Source organism: Ischnura elegans, chromosome 9 (assembly GCF_921293095.1).
Source record: "Ischnura elegans chromosome 9, ioIscEleg1.1, whole genome shotgun sequence".
Classification (NCBI taxonomy): domain Eukaryota; kingdom Metazoa; phylum Arthropoda; class Insecta; order Odonata; family Coenagrionidae; genus Ischnura; species Ischnura elegans.
In genome coordinates, this window is record NC_060254.1 from 756,410 (window position 1) to 782,227 (window position 25,818).

Here is a 25,818-nt window from a genome sequence, read left to right on the forward strand (position 1 = left end):
AAATCTACTAAATACGTAAAATAGTTCTAAGTGAAGTAACATAACAGTGGCATAGCCAGGGGTATGTCCAGAGGGTTCGGACCCCGCCCCCTTGAAATTTAAAAACACAATTATTTTCCTTCAGAAAAAAGTGTTAAAATTAATTGAAAACCCTCTACCTACTACCCTGTTTTTAAAACATTTTCCCGAACGAAATACCTGACTACCCCACTGAAACATAAGCACATAGAGTGTATTTATCCAGTAATTTTGCTTCGATTTCTATATTCTCGCTTAAAATGTTAGTACGCCTAGCACTGTGATCTGTTGTCTAAGGAGACATCTTAATTATATTTATAGCAACTAACTCGACATGGTGAACATAGTGTGTGTTCCGTATGGGTTAAATGCCGTGCCACTGTTAGTCCAGCATTTCATTGGAGGCAGAAATGCTGTGTACAGGGACCTCTGCAAATTTTATTTTCATGCTGTTTAAATTACACACTTGCACTGCATTTATTACTTAAAAGCTTCCCAGGTCATGTATCTGCCTTTGCCCCCAACTACATCAACACCACCCTTGCCATGATCTGTTAAGATCTCATTGCCGCTCTCTATTCTTCCTTTTTAATTCCTCACATTCACCGCTTTGGTTTTTCCTCTCACGATGCTCACCCTGTCTCTCTGCTCCCGTCTTTGCCATCTTAATCAATCCTGACCTATGTTACAAGAAAGAATTTCAGATCTCAACAATCATTCTGCTCCTATGTCCCGCTTTCACAACAAACGTACCGAAGCTACGCGACGACACTGAAGGTGACAGTGATACACGGCATGCCAAAGTCAATAATGGGGAAGTTGCATGAAATTTTTTTCCTCGAAATAATACATGATTCTTACAGCAATTTTCACCAGGAATCCATTTTCACCAATCAAACTTCTTGTAAACCATTGATTTTATCATTAAGTTCATTTAAAACAGTGAAATCCATCAGCAAACTCAAAGTTAGATCTAACTGTTGGTGACGTTGTTTCTCCCTACAGCGTTTTCGTTTTGCATGTACGGCTGCAGAAGCTACAATGAAGCAGTCATTGAGTAAGTGAATATTTCGGTATTTTTATAATCCGTGTTTTCTCTGAGACACTTTATGACGTTATTTAGTCGCATCAAATATTTTTTATCCATTTTCTGTATTCCTAGAAAAAAAATATATCGAATGAATGCAAAATGGAATACGGTTTCCTGAAAGGCTGTTGCGATAACCTCCCGAAGGTGGATTCCATAATGATGGCATTATATTTTAAAAGTAACCCAGAATTTTTAGCTTCAAAATTTAGAGAAGTGAAGGCTTCGCGCTTCTCGCAAAGTTTTTCTAGTTTATTATGTCATACTTGGAACAGCTTTTACGACTACAGAAGTAGCTGGAAACATAATGAAATACACTTTTGTATGTTCCACAAGAGTTTTTAATCCCGACCTAGGTTTCGGCAATTCGGTAGGTTTCGGAAACCTAGGTCGGGATTAAAAACTCTTGTGGAACATACAAAAGTGTATTTCATTATGTTTCCTGCGAACAAGTTCCACCAAATATCGCCATCCAACCTTAAGCTGAACAGAAGTAGCTACTTGGCCTCTGTTGAAAATTTCTGCATAAAATACTAATGCATCTAATTAGGGCAAACATATTTGTATGGTACGAGTTATGATTTTTTGCTTTCAGTATGATATAAGCTTTTTGATTCAGTATGTTGTGAAATAATATCTGCACAGACTTAAGGTAATTTTTCTGTACACTTTATGGACATCATTTTATGAAGAGTTTTAAGGTATGTTCTGAGTGCATACTGTCTCAAATGTGTACAGGTTTTGTCAGGTAATGTGCTTTTGGAGCCGCTTTTATAATGGCTGCTTAATTGATACTCATAAGATAATAAAGCTTTTAATGTTAGCTATGAAACTTCTATTAGATGCCTACAAATTAATTAAGCTACACTGCAACCTCGATAAAACAAGACCCCACACTCGTCAACACTAGTTGAGGGAGAGAGGAGCCATTTCCAATCACAGCTTGGAGTTCATCAGAAAATGATTCGGTCACTGCGCTATCAACACTTGCAGATTCATCTGATATCGCGACACTGAAAATACCTGCTTGCCGTGTAAAATTCTAGAGCCAACCGGAGCCTTCACTAAAAGTCTCGGAGCAATTACCACGCTCGTCTTTTTGTACAGATTCATAATGAACTTTCCGTATGTGTTGACCGCTTGGTTGAAGATGATGCGGCTGAGGTTACCGAGACTTCGTCTCTATTCAGCATACGGCATCGTGAGTTTAAACTTATGTGCAATATCTCTTTGACGCTCTCCATTTTGAAAGCAATTGACCTCTTTCAACTTCTCTTCTAGGTTCATGGTTTTTCTTGATAACTTCTTGATTCTTCTACCCGCATTCCTATTTTTGCCATTGTTCTCCTGGATTTTACTCTGTATGGCTCTATCGAAATCACCTTCTACTGCTGCACTGTATTCCTGAGACACAGAGGGCCTACGACTGCTGGGAGGTAATGAAGCCATTGTGTTGAGATTCTATAGCGGACCCTTTTATGTGTTGATGCTATTCATACTGTAACGGCAGCGCTAATTATTATTTATGAGTAGCACTTGTCCCGATTCCTACCCTTTTCTTTTTTTTTTTTACTATTAAGTGTATTTGGTATAAATTTAGTTTATTTTGTGTATGCGTGTGAACAGCATTTTTTTTAAATACCGCGCCAAAGTAAGTGAATCACGACCCGACAGAGCGCGCGAGTGAAACCACTGCCCTCCCCTCCCTTCCCCTCTCACGAGGCGCTTGGAGATTGAGCCACCAGCATCGGAGAGAGATGGTCGAGCATTGAGCCACCAGGAATGCCGAGAGAAAGCACCGGCAGAATCCCGAGACGACTACGACTCGCCTTGACTCGAGTGGGTCGAGCATTTGAGCCACTGGACATCGGAGAGAGAGAAAGCATCTTGGCAACTCTCCAGTCAACGGCTTGGAAAATGCAACGAGGAACCATCACGAGCTCATGAGAAGTCCGCTTAGCCTCGCCATCATCTCGTGTGACTTTGTGTTCCCGAATAAGGTGCAGTAATAAACCGTGCCCTCACCACTTTCCCCGGTCGAAGCAGCGTCAAGAACGTTTTTCTCTCCTACCCCCCTTTTTTCCCCATTTCAAGAAAGCGCTGGAACAATTAGTGAATCTTGAATTTCAAATGTGCAGCAGTGGACTTTTAAACCCTGCGAGATTTAATTAGGGATGTGTCGATTCTCAATACCTATTCTCGATACCACCGATTCTTGCGACTAGGTATTGGTATCGAGAATCGATCGCCTAAAGTCGATACCGATACCGCCGATACCTATACCAAACATGTCAAAAAGTACTGATACTGATTTAACTTGCCGAATAATCCTAATTAATTTTGAATGTATGATTTATCACGTGAATATTTTTTGAACAACGACATTTCGACTCAATTCAATATACAATTACTATCGGGCATTACTGGCATTACTACTGCGGGTAAGCGCAGCGATTGCAGTAAAGTTTGTCATTTGTTATATTTCAATGCGTGAGTACCGCTGTGGATTGCACAGAGAAAGGAATAGTGAACACTTAGGGAGTATAGTTCTGGTGATAAAGTTTGGTGAATAACCTATTATAGTTCACATGTTATAATTAAAGTTTAGTAAATTGATTATTTACTAAACATAACGTTATTTTTTTACCTACTTTCATTCCAGAATCCCAACTAAGCCTAGTCAATGTAATGGCTTCAGAAGCTTGGAAATATTATAAAATCGACCCAAACAATGAGAAGTTTGCAATATGTGGCATTTGTGACAAGTTAGTTTCAAGAGGTGGCACTAGTAAAACGACAACTAACTTGTTAAAACATTTGAAAACTCATAAAAAACGTGGACAAAAACTTGAAAGTGCAGTATTTACTAGGCCCAAACCTAGAATTCTAACCCAATCAGTGTCAAGTGAACCAAGTACAAGCATTGAAATAGGGCATGGATCCACTAGTAAAATAGAAGCATTTTTCAAGCCCCGAATTGAAGCCTCTCCGGGAAGTACAAGCATTAGGCCTAACTTGGATACTAGTGCTGTAAGTCTAGAATGTGACGATACTGATGATCCAGATGACCTATCAGAGTTGAGCATAGATGTAAGTGACCACTGTGATCATTATACTGAATCTGGATCTGAACTGCCAGTAAGCCAAAGTGCATACTCGCCGACATCCGATACATCAGGATCACCATCACTTTATCCAAAGATTATCAAGAAGCAGCTTACCCTTGAAGGCACTTTTGACAGGGTAAGAAAATTTTCTCAGAATGACGAAAGGGCAAAAATGATAAACAATTTAATTGCAGAAATGATTTGCATTGACCTCCGACGATTTACAATTGTTGAAAATAAAGGGTTTTTGAAACTTTTGAGACATTTAGAACAAAGGTATACTGTACCATCAAGGAAGACTTTTTCCAATAAAATTTTATGTGAGATGTATACACTAGGGCGGATCGGAAAAATCGATTTTTTTCAAATCCATCTGGCCCAATGAAAAAAAGTTGTGGGACCGATCAAAAATAAGGCCTGAAAAATTTGAGACCTCTAGGTGAACCCCTGACCCTCGCTCAAATGCGATTTAGGGGGGGAGGGACAAAATTCTAAAAATTTAATATTTTATGGTCATTCCCAATAGATTTTGCCGAGTTACTGCCGTTGTCGGACGAAAATTTCGTGCATTTTGACGTATCTGCCACCGTTTAGCCACAAAATGCCTAATTTGAGTACGCGCCCGCGAAGAAAATGTTCCAACGCCCACGCAGCGTCGCGGATACAAGAGCCGCAGGCCAATCCCCTCCCCTCCCCGCTCCCTTCTGCCCCTCCCACGCCTCCAATACAGCAAAATTCATCCTGTGTATGCTGCTAGGAGGTCATTTATCTTTGATAATATAAATCGGAAGATGGTAGAAGGTAATAAAGGAAGCTTAGTGAGACGACTTGTCCCTTATTAGGCGCCTCGTCGGGGTTAAACAAATCGATGTTACCAACTTTAAGAGAAGTGATGAAATATTTTTAGATCCGAGAACGCAGGAAAGGAGCCTACGGTCCATGAAAAGGCCTCTCGAGTGGCTATAAAGGTGTGCGAACTATGGTGACGCTTCCCTTCCATTATGTGTGTGACTAAATGGATTTAGCGATACAACAGGAAGTACTAAAACTTACAGAAAATGCGAATAGGCCAAAAGTAGGGTTTTTGCTTAAGTACAAACCTGAAGCCTTTTTGAAAGAACATTTGAAATTATGCGATATTTTTGCGTGTAAGTACAAGAAGGAGCATAATGTTCCCCCCAATGAAGAAGTATGTTGAGAGACCAGCGGACAAAACTAAAGATGATGGCTGCTGGATTGAGTCCTAAAGAAACTCGACAATTGAGGAAAAAAAGAGAATCGTCGGAGAGTGTTGAGTCGACATCGTCAATTCTTGTATGGGAAAATAGTATCAAAAATTTTCTTCATCAATTCATCCGAAGAAAATTAAACTGAAGAGAAATCATCCGATTTTTATCTCTACTTTCCTCATTAAATAAAAATTCAGGACTAAAATCTCAAACTGGAAGTTCTGCGTGGAAAATGCGTCCGCCAAATGTGATAGAGGTATATGCAAGACGAGATTGCATTCTTTTCCAAAACAATATCGTCTCGTCAACACTAAAAACTGGTTGAGGGGGAAAGGAGCCACTTTCAATCACAGTTTGGAGTTCATCAGAAAATGTTGCGGTGATTGCGCTATCAACACTTGCAGATTCACCTGATATCGCCGCACTGAAAATACCTGCTTGCAGTTTAAATTCTGAAACCAACCAGAGCTTTCACTAAATGTCTCGGAGCGATTACCACTCTCGTCTTTTTGTACTGATTCTCTATGAACTTTCCGTATGTGTAGACCGCTTGGTTGAAGTTGGTGCGGCTGAGGTCACTGGTGTTTTAACTTCGTCTTTATTCAGAATAAGGCATCGTGCGTTTAAACTTCCACGCAATATCGCTTTGACGCTCTCCATTTTCAAAGCAATTGACCTCTTTCAATTCATCTTCTAGGTTTATAGTTTTTCTTGATAAATTCTTAATTTTTCTACACGCATTCCTATGTTTTGCCATATTCTCTTGGTTTTTACTCTGTATGGCTCTATCTATATCACCTTCCACTGCTGAACTGTATTCCTGAGACGCAGAAGGCCTACGACTGCGGGGAGGGAACGAAGCCATTGTGTTTGAGACTCTATAGCGGACCCTTTTATGTGTTGATGCTATTCATGCGCCATTCCGCCACCGCTCCATTTCTCCCCCGTGAATACCGATGACCTTGAAAGCTATAGCGTAGACCCTCTACCTGGAAGTCAATCGTCCGATAACCTATGACGGCAAAAATACGTCTCAAACCGTATTGCTGAAAAAAAAATCATTTCCACTAGCCTCACGCTTAATTAACGATCTAAATTATTTATTATCATTCTGTTAAGGAGACGAGATAAATTACTTCGGTAGGCCGGCTATCTGGACCCAATGATGAGTAATACTTTTGGCCATTGCACAGCAATGGATTTCGATTAATATATAAACAAAAAAGAAGATTTGAGGCAAGCAATGATATTAATAAGCGTAAAATGATAGAAATTTCGTGTGTACTTAGGGCAAGTTCACGTTTTATCACGAGAGCGTTTAAGATTTTTGATTAGGCTACACTGCATTGCAATGTTTCCCCGGGGAACGAATTTGCGCTATATCGAAATTGCTCTAATCGAAATTGCGCTATACGAGACATGGGTGTACGAAAGTCATAGGTGAAGTAAAGAGTGAGCTCAAAGAAGCAAAATATATAGCCATCACCACTGATATGTGGACGTCTATAGCTCAAAATGACTTTATGGCCATTACATCCCATTTTTACAAAGACAGAAATGCCATTACCTTGACCCACAGATGTTTGGATGTGGCACCATTTCCAGAAGTATCACATACAGGGGAATGCATTTTAAATTTTCTCAAGTCAGTTTTTCATGAGTGGGAAATTTCAGACAAGATTGTTGGAATTGTTAGGGATAATGGACCAGACATCACAGCTGCTTTGAATAGAAGTATTTAGGAGGCTTTTTCATGTGTTGCCCACACCTTGCAACTAGTCATTAAAGATGGCTCCCTTGGCAACCCAAAGATGAACAATCTAATTAAAAAATCAAGAAAGTTAGTGGGGAATTTTAAGCACTCTGCTAAAATCTCGAAAAAGTTGAAAGCTGTCCAACTACAGCTAGGCATTCCTGTGTATCGTATGGTACAAGACGAGCCTACCAGATGGAACAGTACAGTGGAACCTCGTTAAAGCGAGTATGGGCTATAGCGACACCCCCGCTATTACGAGAGATAGCCGATGCACCGTCAATTGACCCTATAATAAGCGTGTTAAAGAATTCGTTTTTACGAGACCCTTTCGGTGCTGGCTCTCGCCATAGCGAGGGTTTTACCGCCGGAAGACTTTCATGAAGACTCCTTAACCTCTGTAATTGCTAGCGATCTGTTAGAAATGAAGTTAATGGAGTGCTCAGTCTCAAATTTATGTGGTTAACTGTCGTTCGATAAATATAATGATGACGTAACAATGCTTTGCATGATTTTCATTCAGTGCGGCGCTTATAAATTGTTTGAATAGTTAGTCGTTATTTGAGTAAGGAAATTTAGTGATGCAAAAAAACATCGCCTTTCGTCTGGATTTATGCTTACGTTTATCGGATAGATGTTTATCTGTCGCCGCACCACTCCTGTTCCTGTATATCTGTTCGCAACAGGTATATTGGCTATTATTTGCTCCACCTCCAGTTAAGCGGCAATTCGCTATAGCGAGTGTTTATTAGTGTACCGTGGGGTGTCGTTATATCGAGATTTCACTGTACTTATTATATGTTGAAAAGGCTTTTGGAGCAGAAAGATGCAATTGTATTGTTGTCAAGCAAAGGTGATGCAATTCTTTCGGTGGATATGATCCCTGATGACTGGAAGACAATGGAATTTGGAGTGCAGCTACTGCAAATATTTGAGACAGCAACAAATCAACTAAGCAAGGAAAATTCAACAATATCTGAAGTAGTATGCTTATATGATTTTTCAGCAATTGTAAAACCTTGGAAAAAACTTACTTATTGTCTGTAACCTAAGTTACAGAAATATAATATAACTTAAGTAATATAACTTAACCTATAATTTTATTTTCCAGATTATTCCTCTGATCCACACAGTTATGAAAGTAACTAAAAATCAAGGTGTTTCAGGCTCTGGTCTCATGGGTCTAAAGAATGATTTAATTTCCACAATGAAAAGGAGATATCCCTCAGTTGAGGCAAATTTAACCTTGGCATGTGCCACCATCCTTGACCCAAGGTTCAAGGACCTCCCGTTCCAAAGCCAGGACCATTTGCTGGCTGCCAAAAATAAATTGCTAAGGGAAATGGAAGGGGAAGACTCATTCAATTCAAGAATACATTGGACAGATTCTTCTACAACTAGTGGTGTCCCAGTCTCAGTAGAAGAGTCAAGTAAGGAACAAGGTTTTTGGACACGATATGCTGAGATTTTTGGCCAGTCATCCCCTGTGCAGCAGCCAACATTAGTGGGGTATGCAGAGGAGCTTGAACAATACTTGCAAGAGCAACCACTTAACCCAAATCAAGCCGACATGTTGGGCTCTTACTGGTTTTCCAGTCCTCATTTGAGACTGAAACAAGTTGCAAAAAAATATCTATGTGTGCCTCCATCAACTGTTTTTAGCGAAAGACTATTTTCAGCAGCAGGAAATATTTGCGATCAAAAAAGAAATCGCCTTGACCCAGAGAGGATTAAAATGTTGGTTTTTCTAAACAAAAATCTGAATACATGTAAGTGTCACGGATGAACATATTTAGTTCATGATTTTAAAACTAATCTCACATAATCTTAAGCAATTTCTTATGTTTTTGCAATGTATCTTAAATATTAATGGCATATGTTACTTATGTGTGACTAGAAAAAATTGTTTTATGGACAATATAATTGTTTCTATTTTCGTGAACATCTTAGGACTATATTTTTGAAATGGATGTTTTAAAAGCAATTAATAAAATTAAGGTTTTTTTGCAAGAACAACTTTAAATAAAACATTGATGGTATCATTGGTATCGGTATCGGGAATCGAGAATTTATATTATAGGTATCGGAATCGGTATCGAGAATCGATAATTTTAGGTATCGACACATCTCTAATTTAAATGCAGTTCATTTCAAGTTTACTTTTATGTTATCAAGTTAATTTTTGGTTTCTTTGTATTTTGTATTTGATCCTTGACAATCCGGCCCTACTAACATTATTTCAAGTGCTACTCCCCATATTTTTGTATGTTAAATTTAATTATTGCTATCTTTGTGAATAAATGCATTTCTTGTGTTTGCAACCCAGGAATACGTGTGGTCTCTTACCCTCAACCTCCCCTTACAATTATCCCGTACGTTTCGCATTCCCAAAATTACTCGTTTTTTCACGTCGCCCCCGCTCTGAGGTGATTCCTGCTCTATTTCATAACGGACGCAAAACCCGTTCGTCACATTACGCACTCGGCCACCACTCCATTTCTCCTACGTGAACACCGACGATCTTGAAGGCATTAGCGTAGACCTGGATGTCATTCTCCCGATAACCTATGACAGCAAAAATTAAATCTCAAACCGCATTGCTTAAAAAAACTGATTTCCACTAGCTCCACGCTTAATTATCTAAATTAACTAGGAGACGAGATAAATTACTTCTGTAGGCCACCTATCTGAACCCAATGACGAGTAATGCTTTTGGCCATTGCACAGCAATGGATTTCGATTAATATATAAACAAAAAATAAGATTTGAGGCAAGAAATACTATTAAAAAGCATAAAATTTGTGTACTTAGCAGAAGTTCACCTTTATTCATGAGAGCGTTTTTATGATTAGGCTACAGGTCGTTGAGGAACAAATTTGCACTATATCGAAATTGCTCTACACGAGGCATGGGTGTATTGGTATAGTCTTGCTATAACTTAAAAAACTTTGTTTCAATCAATTTGAGCCAAAAAATAATGTGAATATGATTTCGCTGACTACTGACATCCGTATCCCTCCAAGCTCTCAGCTGCATCTTGGTGGTAACGAGGTGATAAGCATGACTTTCGGGTTAAAGTAGGGTACAGTGAGTCCTCGTTTAACGTCACTTACCGTTCCTGAAAAATGTGACGATAAATGAAATGACGTTAATCGAAACATAATATCCCATAAGAAACAATGTTAAAAGTGAATATCGGCTACTGGACCTCACAATTCCTACGCGAAAAAATTTTAGCGTATCATATCTGCGGTATTTTTTACGATGGGAATGCCAAACTATAGCATAAATACGAGTTCCTGTCTTCATCGACGACAAAGCAGCAGTGACGTAAATCCTTCTCCATTTTTGTATCTTCCCGCATTTGCTTTTCGGCTTCGCTATGGTCGCCATGGTGGTTGCCCGGGCGAGCATCGCCTGGGCATCATCATCACTGAAACATCGTCGCAGTTACAGGTACCAAAATTATTGTGAACACGGCGAAAAATGTGACGACAAAAACTCTTGAGTTCTACACGGAAAAATTCCTTGAGATCACTTTTTCGATTCCTGAAAACTAGAGATGGGCCATTTGAATCCGTGAATCCTTTGAATCTTAGAAAATATTCGAGATTCGAAAACTCGAATCTTTCATGCTTTGTTCGTGATTCGAATCTTTCGAATCTTCGTCAAACTAGCGGCCAATAATTGCGACTCAAAAACGAAACGCGAAGGAGAAGAATGGTGAATGTTGAATTTATTTGCCGGAATATGTTGTAATTGCACTGTAGTTCAGTCACGTCACATCAATTAATCATATTTATACGTCATATAAATTAATAATGAAACACTCTTTAATCTAAAATTTTGAATACAAGAATCAGCTGAGTCACTGCTGCAGAAGCTTCTCCGAATGTAGCAGCTCTATTTGTGACTGAGGTTCTATAATGAAAAATTACTATTATTTCAGAATGGTTTTTGTCTCTCGAATTTTCAAATTACCATCATCTACGTTTTTATGAATATATTTGTCTTAATTAATGATTCACAAAGAACTATTTACGAGTTTACGAGAGAAACAATTGACTGCGCCAACCAGCGCCAACCGCTTCTCTGCTACAGTGCGTAGAAGTTGTATCGTGAATATTAGAACTTCTCTTGGGAGTAAACTCCGCCAAAGTATTTTAGTTCGCTAAAAACCTCTAATAAAACTTTTAAAACACTGAAGCAACAGCTGGACCCTCGAAATCAAAACGACTGCTCGCTCATCGGGCCAATTACCTACGCACCAGTGTCAAAACCTGTGGTGATCGTTCATTCCTCAAGCAGAAGGTAAGTCGTTTTCACAAGAAATTTGCAAACAAAGGAACTGATTTTTTATTTATTCAAACTAGTGATGGATGAAATAATCGAGTACTAACTCATATTATTGATCAAGTATAATAGACCTGCGGTCATATGGATGCATAGTCATGAAAAATAAGGAAGACATAGATTCTTTATTTTCAGCCCAAGGTTGGAGTTCACCGAATGCGCACAGCATTCTCATCTTTGACCAGCAGCTCTTCATATAATCCATTTACATGGCATCGCCTCGAGCATCGAATATTTGGAACTACAGTAGAATCCTGATTTAAGGTTTTTCAGGGGGGACAAAATTTAAAACACTAAATGCGGAAAAACACTAAATGAGGACCTGCCATTTTTTTCAGGTTTTAGGGTCTGTAATGATTGGAAATGGCTTTTTATGAATACAAAATATTATTTTAAGTTACTAAAAGGTGCTGAAAGCAGCAAAAAATTCTTAAATGAAATGTTCCCTGCCCTATGAAGGTTGGATAATACTTTTCAGGAATCGGCTAAAAAATGGGTAGTAAAATTAAGTAATGAGAGGATGACAATTGTTTTAATAAAATATTTTAAGAAAATTCTGATAAACATCAACTTAAAAGCATTCCAACACGGATTATTATTATGGGCATTCCATTCCATTCCATGATTCCATTTTTATGCATATTTCAGTGGTCTCGATGAAATTTAGAATTTTTTCTGTAAAAGTGACATGTAGGTGACTATAGCATTTCTAATATGATAAGAAAAGGTATAAGTAGGTACTCGAAAAATCATGAGGAATGAGTGAAATAAAGGGACAGCAGAAGATCGCTAATCCCGAATTCTCAACTACCGAATATCTAGTAAAAGGGAGGTTTTCTGGAATTTTGCCAACTTAACGTTTTCTGTTGCCTTGGCGAAACATGGGATTTATGAGCCTTTAAAAAGCCTCCTATGCGCACATTTTGGATTTCGAGGTCATCCAAAAAAAGTAGAATCTTATTTTAGTATGCGTACTAGTCGATGGTGATTCAACTCGATGATAACACCAGATTCGTTGTCATATATCCGTGGCCTTATGCAGGTCGAATGGAGCCGGGAGAAGTTGCTTACGCGGCACGCTGATCACCTTGACTCCGACTCGCCTTGTTTCTCGGCAGCTTTCAATAAAATTTGGTTGGACCTTGAATAACGATTAGCTAAACTCTGTTAAGTGAAAAGGTTTAATCTTCAACAGAACTGGATTTCATCAGAAAAATTGTCAGTGCCTCTGGAGTTTGGCAATTTCGTCAGGGTTATGATGTCGAAGTCAACCACTAAGGGATACCTGCCGGATTTCCGTATTTTTCCGCGCTCATCTATTCTACCGTGAGTATGCGGTGATTTTTTTCCAGCATGAGCGATTTATTTAGAGTCATGGACCGTGATCGTTCGTCAAAACTCCGATTGTCATTCTCTTTTGACATTAATTAGCACCAGATAATATTTTTGAATCGACAGCGATATCTACCAGCCGCATGTCGATAAATTTGCTCCGGGATATCTAAATTACGATGTAAAATAATGTTGTTCCGTAGGGAAAGAATGCTCTCACTCACGGTCATGACAGGGGAAACACTTCCTCTGTTCTTTCGCTGTTCCTCCATGGAAACTGACCTTGAATTGGATTATAGAAAGAATCTTCTAGTGAACTGCGCAATTGATATTGGGCCTCCTCTTTTGAAAAGAGAAAGTAGCCGACTGAAAAAATATTGGGCTAATAATCGACTGCCCGTACGTAGTAGAGTTGAAAGGGGCATTAGCCATCAATTGAAAACATAACGAGAAAACCATTATTGTAGCGGCCCTCGGAGAATAACTCGTGTCATCAGTCGTCACGTATCATCGAAGTTAAGTTCAAGAAGTGAAGGATAAGGTAGTTCGAGGTTATTAAGGGATGACTTTGCTCCATTAGATCGGATCTGATACAAAAAGTGCCTGGTGTTTGGATCAGAAGGGGAGCGAAACATTACGAGAAGACAAATCACCCAGCTTGCGAGTTGAAGGTCGCAGCGCTGCGCTCGCGGAAGAAAGCAGTTGAAGAAGCGTTCCCCGGTAGATTCTATCGACTCTTGGTAAACTTTCATGAGACTGTTCTTGTTGATGAGCATAAATTCGAAGATTTGGATGAACCGTCATGAAAAAACGTAAAATCGGTCAAAAAAATCTTGAGCGGGACAAATTTTTACGACCATGAATGCGGAAAAACGCAAAATGCGGAAACACTAAATACGGATAATTTTTACATTGTCATAATATGGAATGAATCGGGACCCAAAAAAATAAACGCTAAATGCGGAAAAACGTTAAATGCGAAGACGTTAAATCCGGATCCGACTGTATTACCAAATTTCAACCAGTGAAAATTATGCTATATGTAATCTGTGTTCAGTAAAAATATCTAGAGAAATAGAATCGCACACTACTTCTGCCATGTGGAAACATCTGAAAGCTAAACATTCATCCAGGTTTCAAGAACTGAAAGGGTCAAGTGCATTAACACCAGTGCTGACTCCAGCTTCTCCTACATTTGGTCCTTTAGTTGTCAGAATTGATTCCCCAACCAAAGGTATTGGTGAACCCACTGCTGATGGTAGTCCTACATCGATTAGCTCAATTCCTAGTCCAGATTCTGCTGCTTCCTCCTGTGGAGAACTCAGCCCTTTCAGACAACCTCCAGGGAAACGCAAGTTATTGTCTACCAACCAACCAACTCTGAGATTATTTGTTGATAAAATGCAAAGTCTAAAGCCTGGAGACAAAAGGACTAAAACAATTACCAAATTAGTAGCTGAAATGATCTGCAAAGATAACCAACCACTGTCCATAGCGGAACATGAAGGTTTTAAAAAGCTGATTAACCACCTTGAGCCGAGATATGTAATGCCAAGCAGGAAATTTATTTCCCAGAAGGTAATTCCAGATATGTATGTGGAAGAAAAAGTAAAAGTTGAAGAGAGTTTTTAAACAATTGACTCTCTTGCAGTCACAACAGATATGTGGACTTCAACGTCTTCTGATGATTTCCTCAGTTTGACTGTTCATTTTTTAGATGAAAACTTTGAGTACCATCATTTGTGCTTGGAATGTATTCCTTTTGCAGAAGTTTCTCACACAGCCATGGCAATAGATACTTTCATCACAAGTACTATGAAGGAATGGAATATTATGAGGAAAGTTGTGTGCTTCATAAGAGACAATGCTCCTAATATGGCTGCAGGTTTAGAGCGCAGTACCTCTGATCACTTACCCTGCTTGGCTCATACGTTTCAACTAGTCGTTAAGGATGGTTTACTGAATAAGAGTGAAATTAAGACAATTTTGACATCCTGCCGAAGTGTAGTGGGACATTTTAAGCATTCTTCTAAAGCCATGAAAGTGTTACAAGCTTCTCAAGCCACACTAAATCTCAAACCTCATCGTTTGCTACAAGATGAACCTACAAGGTGGAACTCACAGCTTCACATGCTCCGTCGTCTTGTGGAACAAAAGCTAGCTGTTTTATTATCTGCTTCCGATTTAAACATTCAAATTGATCTTTGTGCTCGACAGGGGACGACAATAGAGGAAGAGATACAAATACTGGATACACTGGATGTATTTGAAAGAGCTACTTTAGTTGCCAGTTCAAGCCAAGTGACAATTTCAGAAGTAATTCCTTTAGTGAATAGCACCATTCATGCGCTGCAAAACTTCAAATCAACTTTAGGTTCTGTTCGAGGCTTTAGAAATGATTTACTTTCATCTCTAAAAAGGCGTTATCAATATGTTGAGACAGAAAAACTGTATGCTCTTGGTACAGTACTTGATCCTAGATTCAAGGGCAGTGTATTTTTGAGAAAAGAAAACCTTGAGCAAGCTCAATCAGCACTGATTGCTGAAATTTCAGATATTAACAGCCAATTAAATTGTAATCACATGCCATCATCGGACCATAGTGAAGGAAACACCACTGAACTAGCACATGAACAGAAAGGAGGCCATAGTATGTGGAGTTACTATTCTCAATTAATGATACCGTCTAATAGCAGAGAGATGAATCACGCTATGTCCCCTGAAGAAGAAATAAATGCCTACATGGCAGAAGCATTACTTCCGCCATCTGCAAACATCTTTAAATATTGGAAGGTCAATGATAAGTACAAAAATTTGAAGAAACTCGCAAGGAAGTTTTTAATTTCACCAATGTCAACAGCATTCTCCGTAAGACTATTCAGCACATCAGGAATCATAGTCGATAAAAAACAGATTAGGCTGGACCCAGAGAGAGTCCGCATGCTAATTTTCCTGAATAAAAATCTCCATTGAAGTTTTTAAATTTTTTGTGGCCCAAAACGATTGTTTTAATTATTCTTAACCTTTGATTGTATCTTCTAAAAAAATACATATTTCATGTAAAAGTGTGTGTTCACAAATTCATTTCTTGCCACATGAAGGTATGCTACTGTTAGCTCTATGCAGTAGTATATAAATACAGTAGTATAGCATTTGTACTTTTTGGATACACGCAATATCATCGATTAACTATATCATGAAGCATTGCCAGCATTTTATCTTTTTTTTTGAAAAGGTGTGTTTCAACATTCTTAGGCTAATTTTTTCCATGGGTGCACATTTCTTCAGCCATATATCCCTAAATGGAAGAGGAAAGGCCCCTGACTGGAAAGAATGGGAGTTTGGGTTTGATAGCATTGCTCTACCCCCACAGGCAATAGGCTCACCCCCTTACTGCTCCAAAGGAGCCCCCAATTTAGTCTTGGACTTTGAGTGTTTTGAATACCTTTCACAGACGTATTTCAACAAGAAAGAGTACTGTTTTCAGCAACTTAAACGTATACAGTAAAACTTCAATTTTACACACTTTGATTTTACATCAAGTCTCGTTTATACGCAGCAACACTCAAGTCCAGCAGGAAAGCATATGGAATTGCAATGGTGAAACTTCGATTTTACATCTTTTCTTGATATTACACAGTTTGTCGATTTTGCGCAGCATCACCCCAGCCCCAAAGAGGCCGCTAATCTTGATTTTACGCAGTTGTCTTTCGACTTGTTTTGAAAATCCCGACTGGAGCAATATGAAGTTAGGTTATTTATTAGTCTCAATGAGTTGCAAAAATGAATACAGGATCGGTTGAAATGACGTCGTGCTGTTGAGCGTGAAACTAAAATCATCGCGAATCTAATTATTGCTTCCCCCTGCACCCCCTCAATAATATTTCAGGCTCCTTTACAAACGCGAATATTGCTCTTAGTTCAAATTTGCCGTAGAAGGATATCGAAACCTAAAACATACGGCAATCGGTGTGTATGCGTAACTACTATTGATTAAGACAGATGATCACCGGATATATTAACATTATCACCTTTCGTTTATTATTCAACTTATTGATCTAAGCTGCTTATAGCATTTTTATTGTAATTACAGTAGATGGTCGTTAATCCGGAATTATGAACTACGGAATATCTATCCCTAACGGAAGGTTTTCTAGAATTTTGCCAACGCTATGTTTTCCGTCGCCCCAGCGAAATATAACAGCAAAATGAGCCGTTAAATATCCTCCCGTGCCAAAATGTTGGCTTCATAGGCGATTCAAAAAAGATAAGACGTACTTCTAGTGTGGACGTAAGTCGACGGTGATTCAACACGATGGTAAAAGCAGCATGCGTTGTCTTATTCCACTTGCTAACCCCACATCTGCGGGACGAATGGAGACGAGGGAAAGTTGCTTGCGCGGCGCACTTATCAGAACTGACTCAACTTGTACCTCATTGACAGTGGGCTTAAATGAAACATGGTTGGAACTTGAATAGCTATCAGCTTAACTTCGCTTGGTGGCAAGCGTTTATTTTTAACGGAATGGGAGTTAATGCCCTCGGAGAATAACTTGCGTCGTCAATAGGGTAGTTTCCTTCATCAAAGAAAACGAAAGGCATTGATTGCGATTCGTTAGCCACCATTAGTGTATTCATAATATACAAATTATTTCGTTTTAGAAATACCGGTTTAGACGAATGGCAATGGTCCATTTTTATCCTCATTTGAAAAGGGCCAGATTGGCGCCCATGCGATGCCACTCCACGTGACGTCACAGGGACCTAGTTTCTATACGAGAGGATAGGAGTTATACATCGTCTGAGGTTACCAATGCATGCATGAGGCGCAGAGCTCAGGGAAACATGTCTTAATAATCACTTATTAAAACTGGCTAAGGTCGGAAAGTTTTCTTCGTTTGATATGGCATTAATAATCCTTATTTAAGCCAAGCGCTACCAGCCAGCAGGGTACTCAGCTACCCGCTAGCAGCCTCCGTCTTATCAGCGCTCAAGCCTCCCTCAAGGTCACCTCACAGGGCGGCAGCGGGAACGAGAAATACGTCACACGGACAGATTTCCCGGCATTCATACTTACCCATCGCGTTTTCGCGCGCTTGAAAATTTTCACTTTTCATTTAATTGCGAGAAATAGATATCGTCATTTAAAAATCTAAATGCGTGAAATACGTACTCCAGGAGTAATAATCTTTCGATTTAGGCAATAAAAAAAATAATAGGAAACCACCCCATTGTCATGAAATCATTTAAGTCAAATTCAAGACGTGAGTGATAAGGCAGTCCCTTTAAACTCATGAATTGCTTAGCACCATCAAATCGAAATACAATAAGTGTCCGGTGTTGCTATCAGATATGGGGAAGCAAAATATTACGTGAAGATAAGTCACAAGGCTGGTAAGTCGAAGGTCCCGGTGCTGAATTCGCGGAAGAATGACGACAGAGAAGCTGTACCCGGTAGATTGTATCTACTAATGCTAAAATTTCATGGGAAAATGCTTCTGTTCATGCTAGTTCATGGGAAAATTGTTCCGGACTATTAATCATTTTCTATTCATCACTAGCGGCATGACGGCAGTTGCACGGTTATTTGAGTAGCTCACTTAAAAAATCATCTAAACACTGGAAAAATCTAAATTTCCGAATATCCCAGGTCCTGTGTGCCCTGTATTATTTATGATATGCTATTTGGAAGGAGGTAACCGACAGCTGGGGTCATTAGTGCCATAAAGTAAGGGCTGGGGGGATAGGAACTATGTTGGCATTAGCCAGGTTGTAATGATAGGCTCCAAAGGGAGCAGGACTTAACGTCCCATCTGCTGAACAGAGTTGTGCATTGGAAGTGCCCTCCACATTACACTCAAGTAGGGATAGGGCCATCTCTGATAAGTTTCTGCTACTACCAGGACTTGAACCCAGGCCCACAGGGTGTAAAGCATTTATGATATACAGTGGAACTTGGTTAGTACGTTCCTCCTTAGTACGTTTTCCTCCTTAGTACGACAATTTCTCTCGGTCCCGGTACCATCGGAACAAAATACAGGCAAAAGTATTTGGTTAGTACGTTTTAAAAAATTGCGCTTTCCTGGTTAGTAAGCTCAATTGCTAGCCGTGACGCAACCCACAATTCGTTCTCCAGTATCTTCTTAAGGGTCGTAAAGCTCAGAATTCATGATTTAATTTATTATTAATAGCCATTAACCCATTCGCTTACAAAGACGGCGATTCGCCATCCCCTCAAAATAGGCCCTTGGTTACAAAGACGGCGATCTGCCGGTCTCGAGTAATAATATTTTTCCCACCTTTTTTTAGTCCATAATTGTCAATTATATTCATTATTTTTATTCCCTATTGCTTTTATGTTCTTCTAATGCATACTTATATGATCTTACGATAATGTGTTATTAATTTTATCCTTGTATATACTCAGTGGTTTAGTAGGTATTTTCATCGCGCCGTCTTCGTTTATCATGAACCTAATACACATTCAGCAACGGTACGCCTTTTCACCTTTCACCCAACATCCTATTTGATAAAGTATTGATGGGGCACCAATTTATAGCCATTGTTAGACGAGAAAATCAATGTCTTACTTTGTCTTACTTTGTATATATGATGATTGCCATCCGCCGAACGTAACATACTCCTTATCTTCGTCTTGGTTAAATGCAAAAAATACTACAATGTTTTCCACCGCCCATCAAAAGCTACTCTTTATCCTCCTTTTGATATGTACTGCAATATCAACAAAGTCGATGAATTGCAGGTTGAAGCCCTAGCCTTTCGGTAATACGCATTAGTTCACAGCTGTCCTTCCGCCACAGACAGAGACGCTCGCACTCGAGACCTTGCATACTCGCGCTCCCCCCTTAGCAATGGCCGGCAAAAAGGGCAAGATTTTGACGGACGATGATTTGCAAAAGTATCTTTTTGATAGTGACGTGATTGATGGTGATATAAGTGAAGAGAGTGACATCGATAATACTGAATACTCGGGAAGTGGGAGCAGTGAAGAATTTCCTAGTGAAGATGAAAGCAGTCCGTCAGTTCCAAAAAAGGCGTAGGTGGAAAACAGGTGGGATTGGTGCTCAAAAAATAACAGTGTGACAGAATTCCGATTCTCAGGTAAACCTGGAATAAATGAAAGTGTTCTCTTGAGTTTAGGAATCAATCCTAATGAAAGAGACTTCTTCTTTCAGTTTCTTGAAAACGATTTTTGGGAAGTCATCGTGACAGAAACTAACAAATACGCAGATGCCTTTTTGAAAGCTGATAAAAGAAAAAGTGAGATTACAAAAGGGTGGTTTGATACAACTGTCGATGAGATTCAGGCCTACTTTTCATTGTGTGTGCTAATGGCACAAGTGAAAAAAAATAAGCTTCAGAAATACTGGAGTCCGCGACAAGTTACGGAAACACCTTTTTTTAGAAGTGTTATGCCAAAGAAACGTTTTTTGCTGCTGTCGAAATTCTTACATTTTGTTGACAACTCCATTGTGAATGAAAATGATCAGCTAAAAAAGATATCTCCAGTGATCAGCTACATAAATAAAAAATTTAGTGAATTGTACATCCCTGAGAGGAATCTTGCCGTGGATGAAAGTCTCATGAAATTTCGTGGCAGGCTGTGCTATGTGCAATATAATCCAAGTAAACGAGCTCGATTTGGAATAAAATTTTACAAAATATGTGAAAGCTCGTCAGGATACTGCCTACAGTATTCAATTTACACTGGAATAAAACCACCAGGCGCACAAGGAATACCTTCTAGTGCAGCAATAGTGTTAGAACTTTTGCATCCCTACTTTCGCAAGGGTTACACTGTGGCATTAGATAATTGGTACACATCACCTGATCTTTTTCTAAAATTGATTGATGAGAAAACTAATGCCTTAGGCACAGTTAGGGTAAATCGAAGAAATATGCCAGCAGAGTTCAAAAATGTAAAGTTGAGGAAAGGGGAGGCAAAGATAGTGTATAGCAATGGAATTTGCAGTGAAATGGAAGGACAAAAAAGACGTGCATGCACTGACAACATACCACAAGGACTTGGAAATGACTGATACAGGAAAGAAATCAGTAAAAACTAAAGAAGCCGTGAAAAAACCAAAAGTAATTCTTGATTACAATTTACAAATGAATGGTGTTGACAGGCAAGATCAGCAATTAGCTTCGTTTCCAGTAATGCGCCGTTATGTGAAAGGCTACAAAAAAATATTTTTTTATGTCATGGATATGGCTTTATTCAATGCGTATGTATTGTATAAGAAACAAACAGGCAAGAAGGTTTTATTCGATGACTTTAGAGAGAAGGTAGCCGAGAAAATCCTAGAAGCGGTGAGTATGCCGGACTATAAAAGAGGCGGGCGACCAGCATCAGGCCCCTCACCCATGCGATTCCAGGTGGCAAACTGGGGTCATTTCCCGATTCATATCCCGCCAAATGCAGTAAAGAAAAATCCATCACGTAAATGCGTATGGTGCAAATCAAAAGGAATAAAAAGCGAAACCAGGTGGGAGTGTGAAGAATGCCGTGTCGCCCTTCACCTACTGGACTGTTTCAAACTCCATCATACGAAATCAGCGTAAAGGTAAATTTTACTATTTTTTCATAAATTATTTGCAACTATAATAAATTGTCATATATTTTAGAATAATAATAATAATAATAATAATAATAATAATAATAATAGACGTCAAGTGAAATATAAGAAAATAGAAAAAAGCGAAAGAAAATCTTCGTTTGGCATGAATGGCAAGGAGATAAAAAAGCAACTTTTTTTTTCAGATTTGTGCCACATACAAAAATGGATATCTCCAGACACAATCGGTGGATTTTTACAAGAATTTCAAAAATTGCATAAGATACCGTCCTAAATGACAATACAATAAAAAAGTTTCATTATTATTAAAATCGTGCATAAAAATATTCATTTATAATTTTCACCTTTTTTATAAATGTTTTAAAAAAATGCTCAAAAAAAATGTTATGGACCAATTGCAACTATAAGTAATTAAAAAAAAGGTTAACCTAAGCATGTGAAAACTTTCAATTCGATCAATAATAAACTAAAAAATTTAAAAGCTTTTCATCATTAGAATGTTTTCTCAAAATAAATAGTATTTCTGACGGGAGTACCGTGCCAGGGAAAAGGTAAGCTAATGGGTTAACATTCTTGCATTCATTCTACATATCTTTCTTCGACCGTGATTTATCCAAATGCATTTCTCAATTCTTATGACGTGATGAATTTATCTCACTATGCAAATTGCAGCCAATGAGAAGCCCTAATTTTCCCCACCCCGAGCTCCTCACCTTCTGTTGCCTCTGGAGTGCCCACTGCGCAAAAATTTCATGAGTGGGCAATTGTTGCTATTGCACGAGTTATCATGATGAAGAAATGAGTCTTATCCAATTCCCACTTTATCTAAAGCAGTACTGCACGACGTCAATGCTACGGACTACGTGCGTATTTGACTACTGCTGCGGGAGCAGACGATGCTCTGAATCTCCACGCGAAGCTTAGCTTAAAAATACTTGATCTCGGCACAAAAGCAGACGACATTAAACAAATTTTTAAAGTAAATTTCAACTGTATAATATAAAATCTTCTTGTAATTACGTCGTATTCTAATAATCTTGTGTGTTATTATTCGATATATCGATCGATATAACACTCGATATGGCTTTATTCCAGAAGCGAATGTGTACTGCTGTTGCCGTAATTTAAGGTTAATATAATTTTGTCCAATTTTTATGATGTTTAAAAACAACCCGTTGACATACTCAGGGTTGTTGTTATATTCTCCGAGTATGCTGTGACAAAAAAGAAATTACTTAGCTTTACTTGTCCTCTTTCTATAAATACATGTAGGATAAATCACGGGAGAAAGACGCTCTTTTCATGTAATTGACTTCCGGAAATCTATTAAACATTGTGATTTTTATTCACATGGTATTGTTTTTCAATGTAGTGCCCATTTTCTTTATTTTAAAGGTGAAAAAGAGTTCAGGAAGGCGATCCTACGAGAACTACCGATAGTAATTGTAATTATGAAGACTTTTCCACAGATTGCAATTACCCTGACTGCTATTTTTTACTTTCCTCGGTAGCACGTTTTCCTGGTTAGTACGTTCATTTTTTGTGGTCCCTTCAGAAACGTACTAAACAAGTTCCACCGTATTAGCGAAATTTTACTCCCTGTTAATGGGGTTAATTTGGATGACTATCCTCATATACCGCATTTCTTTAATCTCCAATCTTTGTTTGTCTGAAGGTGGTTAAACGGATTTCCAGAAAACTGCTTTTAATGAGAATATTTTTGAAAATAGACTTATAAATAAAAGCGAACAAACTATGTATAAAATATATTTGTTCGCTTTTATTTATTAGAATGAACCTCCACAAAGTTGAGCCTGTTACGATAGAGATTATCGAAAATAGACTTCTTTGCCAGCATTTAGTGTCGCAATTCCAAAATTTCTCCTGGGTAATAGAAGTAATCTTAGTGCCAGAAATGCTAGCAATTCAACCATGTTGTTCAATGGGAAACATTGTTCAGGAATGCAACGTTGTCTCTCTTAAGGTAACACGTCATCTGTGGTGTTGCTTGTGAGTAATTAAGATTACCGTATATGTCTGAATATAGACCCCCTTTTTTTCCAAAAATGCCTGCGGTAAAAGTAAAGGGGGGGACTATATTCAAACGCATTTTTCTAACTTTTACTGAAACTGAAGCCTCAAAATTAGGGGGGGGGGACTATATTCGGAGAAATACGGTATTAGGCTTCATTTTTTTTGCCTCCAAATGAGTAATAGAATCCGGTAAACATATATCTGACGCGATTGACATATAAATTTTGCATAAAATTTTCGATTCCAACTGCGTAAAATCAAAGTTTTACTGTAGTAGAGTTCGAAACCTTAAGTAGGGAGACTTGAGACATTTGCACCACTCTCAAGAGTGGACATAATTCATGTATTCTGACTTCATTAACTGACCACATTTTTTTCCCTTCCCAAATGAACTTTAGGCAATAAAATACCACGACTGGTGGCACCGCAAGTTCCTCGCTCATTGGAGCCAACCCTAATTTAAAAGGCACACTGAGTTCCCTCTCAGTGAAATGAAAATATAAAATTTATCTGTAAACTCCACTAGGACACGCTGCATATTCATGGATCAAAAGGTCATTGCTATAAGATGACCCAAATATTCTTGATAGAAATATTTTTTGGCATTACTACTTATTTCAATCATTTTTGATAAAACGTAATGATGCACCAAAAAATGCCTCAAACCATAAAAACATGATAATTTTCACTTTTATGAGACATTTTTTACATGATATGCTCAAAAATCCTAAACATATGTACCAAAGGACTTTAAATAATAATATTAGAGGTCAAATATGACCCTCAACCATCCTTACAGGTTGTAAAACCAGCTCCATTAAGCCATTGCTCTGATAATACGTAGGACAATATTTTTGCCCTTAAGAATAGGGTTCCCACTTATCTTCCCTTAGTATTTTGAGCGAGTTTCCCATGGCTTTTCTACCTGAATTTTAAGACTAAGGGAAATAGAGGCCTGCAAATGAAGAAAAAGCCAGAACTCAATGTTCAGGGCCCAGGACATCTAAATCTTGAGTTTGTACCTAACTGGATTAAGGGGGTAAAAATCCATCGCTGCTCGCATAGCATTCACCTTCCTAGTTCAGCAACTAGCTCTCTGCCTAAAACAGTCCCTTCCTAAAGTAAGGAAAGTGTGCGAGCAGCAGACTGTGAAAGCCCAAAAATATCTCTCCCCAGCCTCTCTACCAGCTGGGGTACAAACGCCAACTCTTGAAGTCATGGGTCCTGAACAGGGGGAGTTTGGGTAATGCTGTCATCAGTGGGCCACAAGTGTGAGCCCTATCGAGGGGATAACTCACCTCATTCCACCTCTCAGTCCACCCATGGGTCCAGGGGGAGGAGGGGGGGGAGGCCCACCAGGGGGCCCTCCCATGCCACCACCTCCCGGCGGTCCACCAAACCGATTGCCTCGACCACCACCCATGTTGGGGGGAGGGGGAGGACCACCCATGCCGCCTCCACCTCGCATGCCGCCACCCATACCGCCCATACCCTTGTTGCCGTCCCCGTAGCCACCATACTCCTGGGCATAGAAGTCATCAAAGTTATGCGGGTCATATGCATTGTTCAACCCCTTGATAGGCGACTGAAATGACAACAAGAGATATACATTAGCCTCCTCTCCACACGTATTTCCCATTAAAAAAAAATAATAAAAAAAAAGCAACATACCAGATACAAATTGATTGCAGAAAGAATTCATAATTTTTTTTCATAAAGAAATAAAGACAACTCTACTTTTGAATTAAATGTAAAAAATATTTTCCTCCAGATTTTTTTGACCTTTCAAATGATATTTTCTGGGAAAATTTGAATATAGAGCTTTTACTTCATGTGAGATTAGACATTTTTCCTTCAATTCCACACTACAAAAGCCTCAATTAGCTTATTGCGAGTAATATGCTAATACCCTCAGAGGAAATTAAACGTTGAACCTATTCAAAGTTGGTCACTTCGAACCAGTTGTAAGACAGTGAAGATGAGTTACTGTATCATGTGCGTGTGTGTTTCGTAATGGAGGTCGTCGTATAAGTGAAAAGTTTCATAACCCAGGTGGGAAATACATGGGTTCTTATGGGGTTATTCACCGGACCAAAACAATCTGAGTGTAAGTGAGGTCATCGTATAACTTAGGGTCATATAACTGAGGTTCTACTGTATATGCCAGAGCAATACTGAAAGTGGTTACCGAGGTGACAAAGGCATTGAGTTTGAAAAAGCAGTATCAATAGCTACATATTGTGATAGGTATATTGTTACGCGTGTTGACTCTACTTTGAAGCCCATGGTATTTTCATGTACAAGT

At 38.9% G+C, this 25,818-nt stretch overlaps 1 protein-coding gene across 5 annotated transcripts in view; it reads right to left on the reverse strand.

The window, feature by feature from the left end:
- Window positions 1–25,818, reverse strand: part of LOC124165624 (heterogeneous nuclear ribonucleoprotein K) — a 113,675-nt gene that overhangs the window by 54,590 nt on the left and 33,267 nt on the right. For all 5 annotated transcript variants that reach the window (XM_046543097.1, XM_046543096.1, XM_046543095.1 and 2 more), the window contains one exon: window positions 24,812–25,098. In XM_046543097.1, coding sequence (XP_046399053.1) covers window positions 24,812–25,098 — 287 coding nt within the window. The remainder of the gene's footprint in view (window positions 1–24,811; window positions 25,099–25,818) is intronic.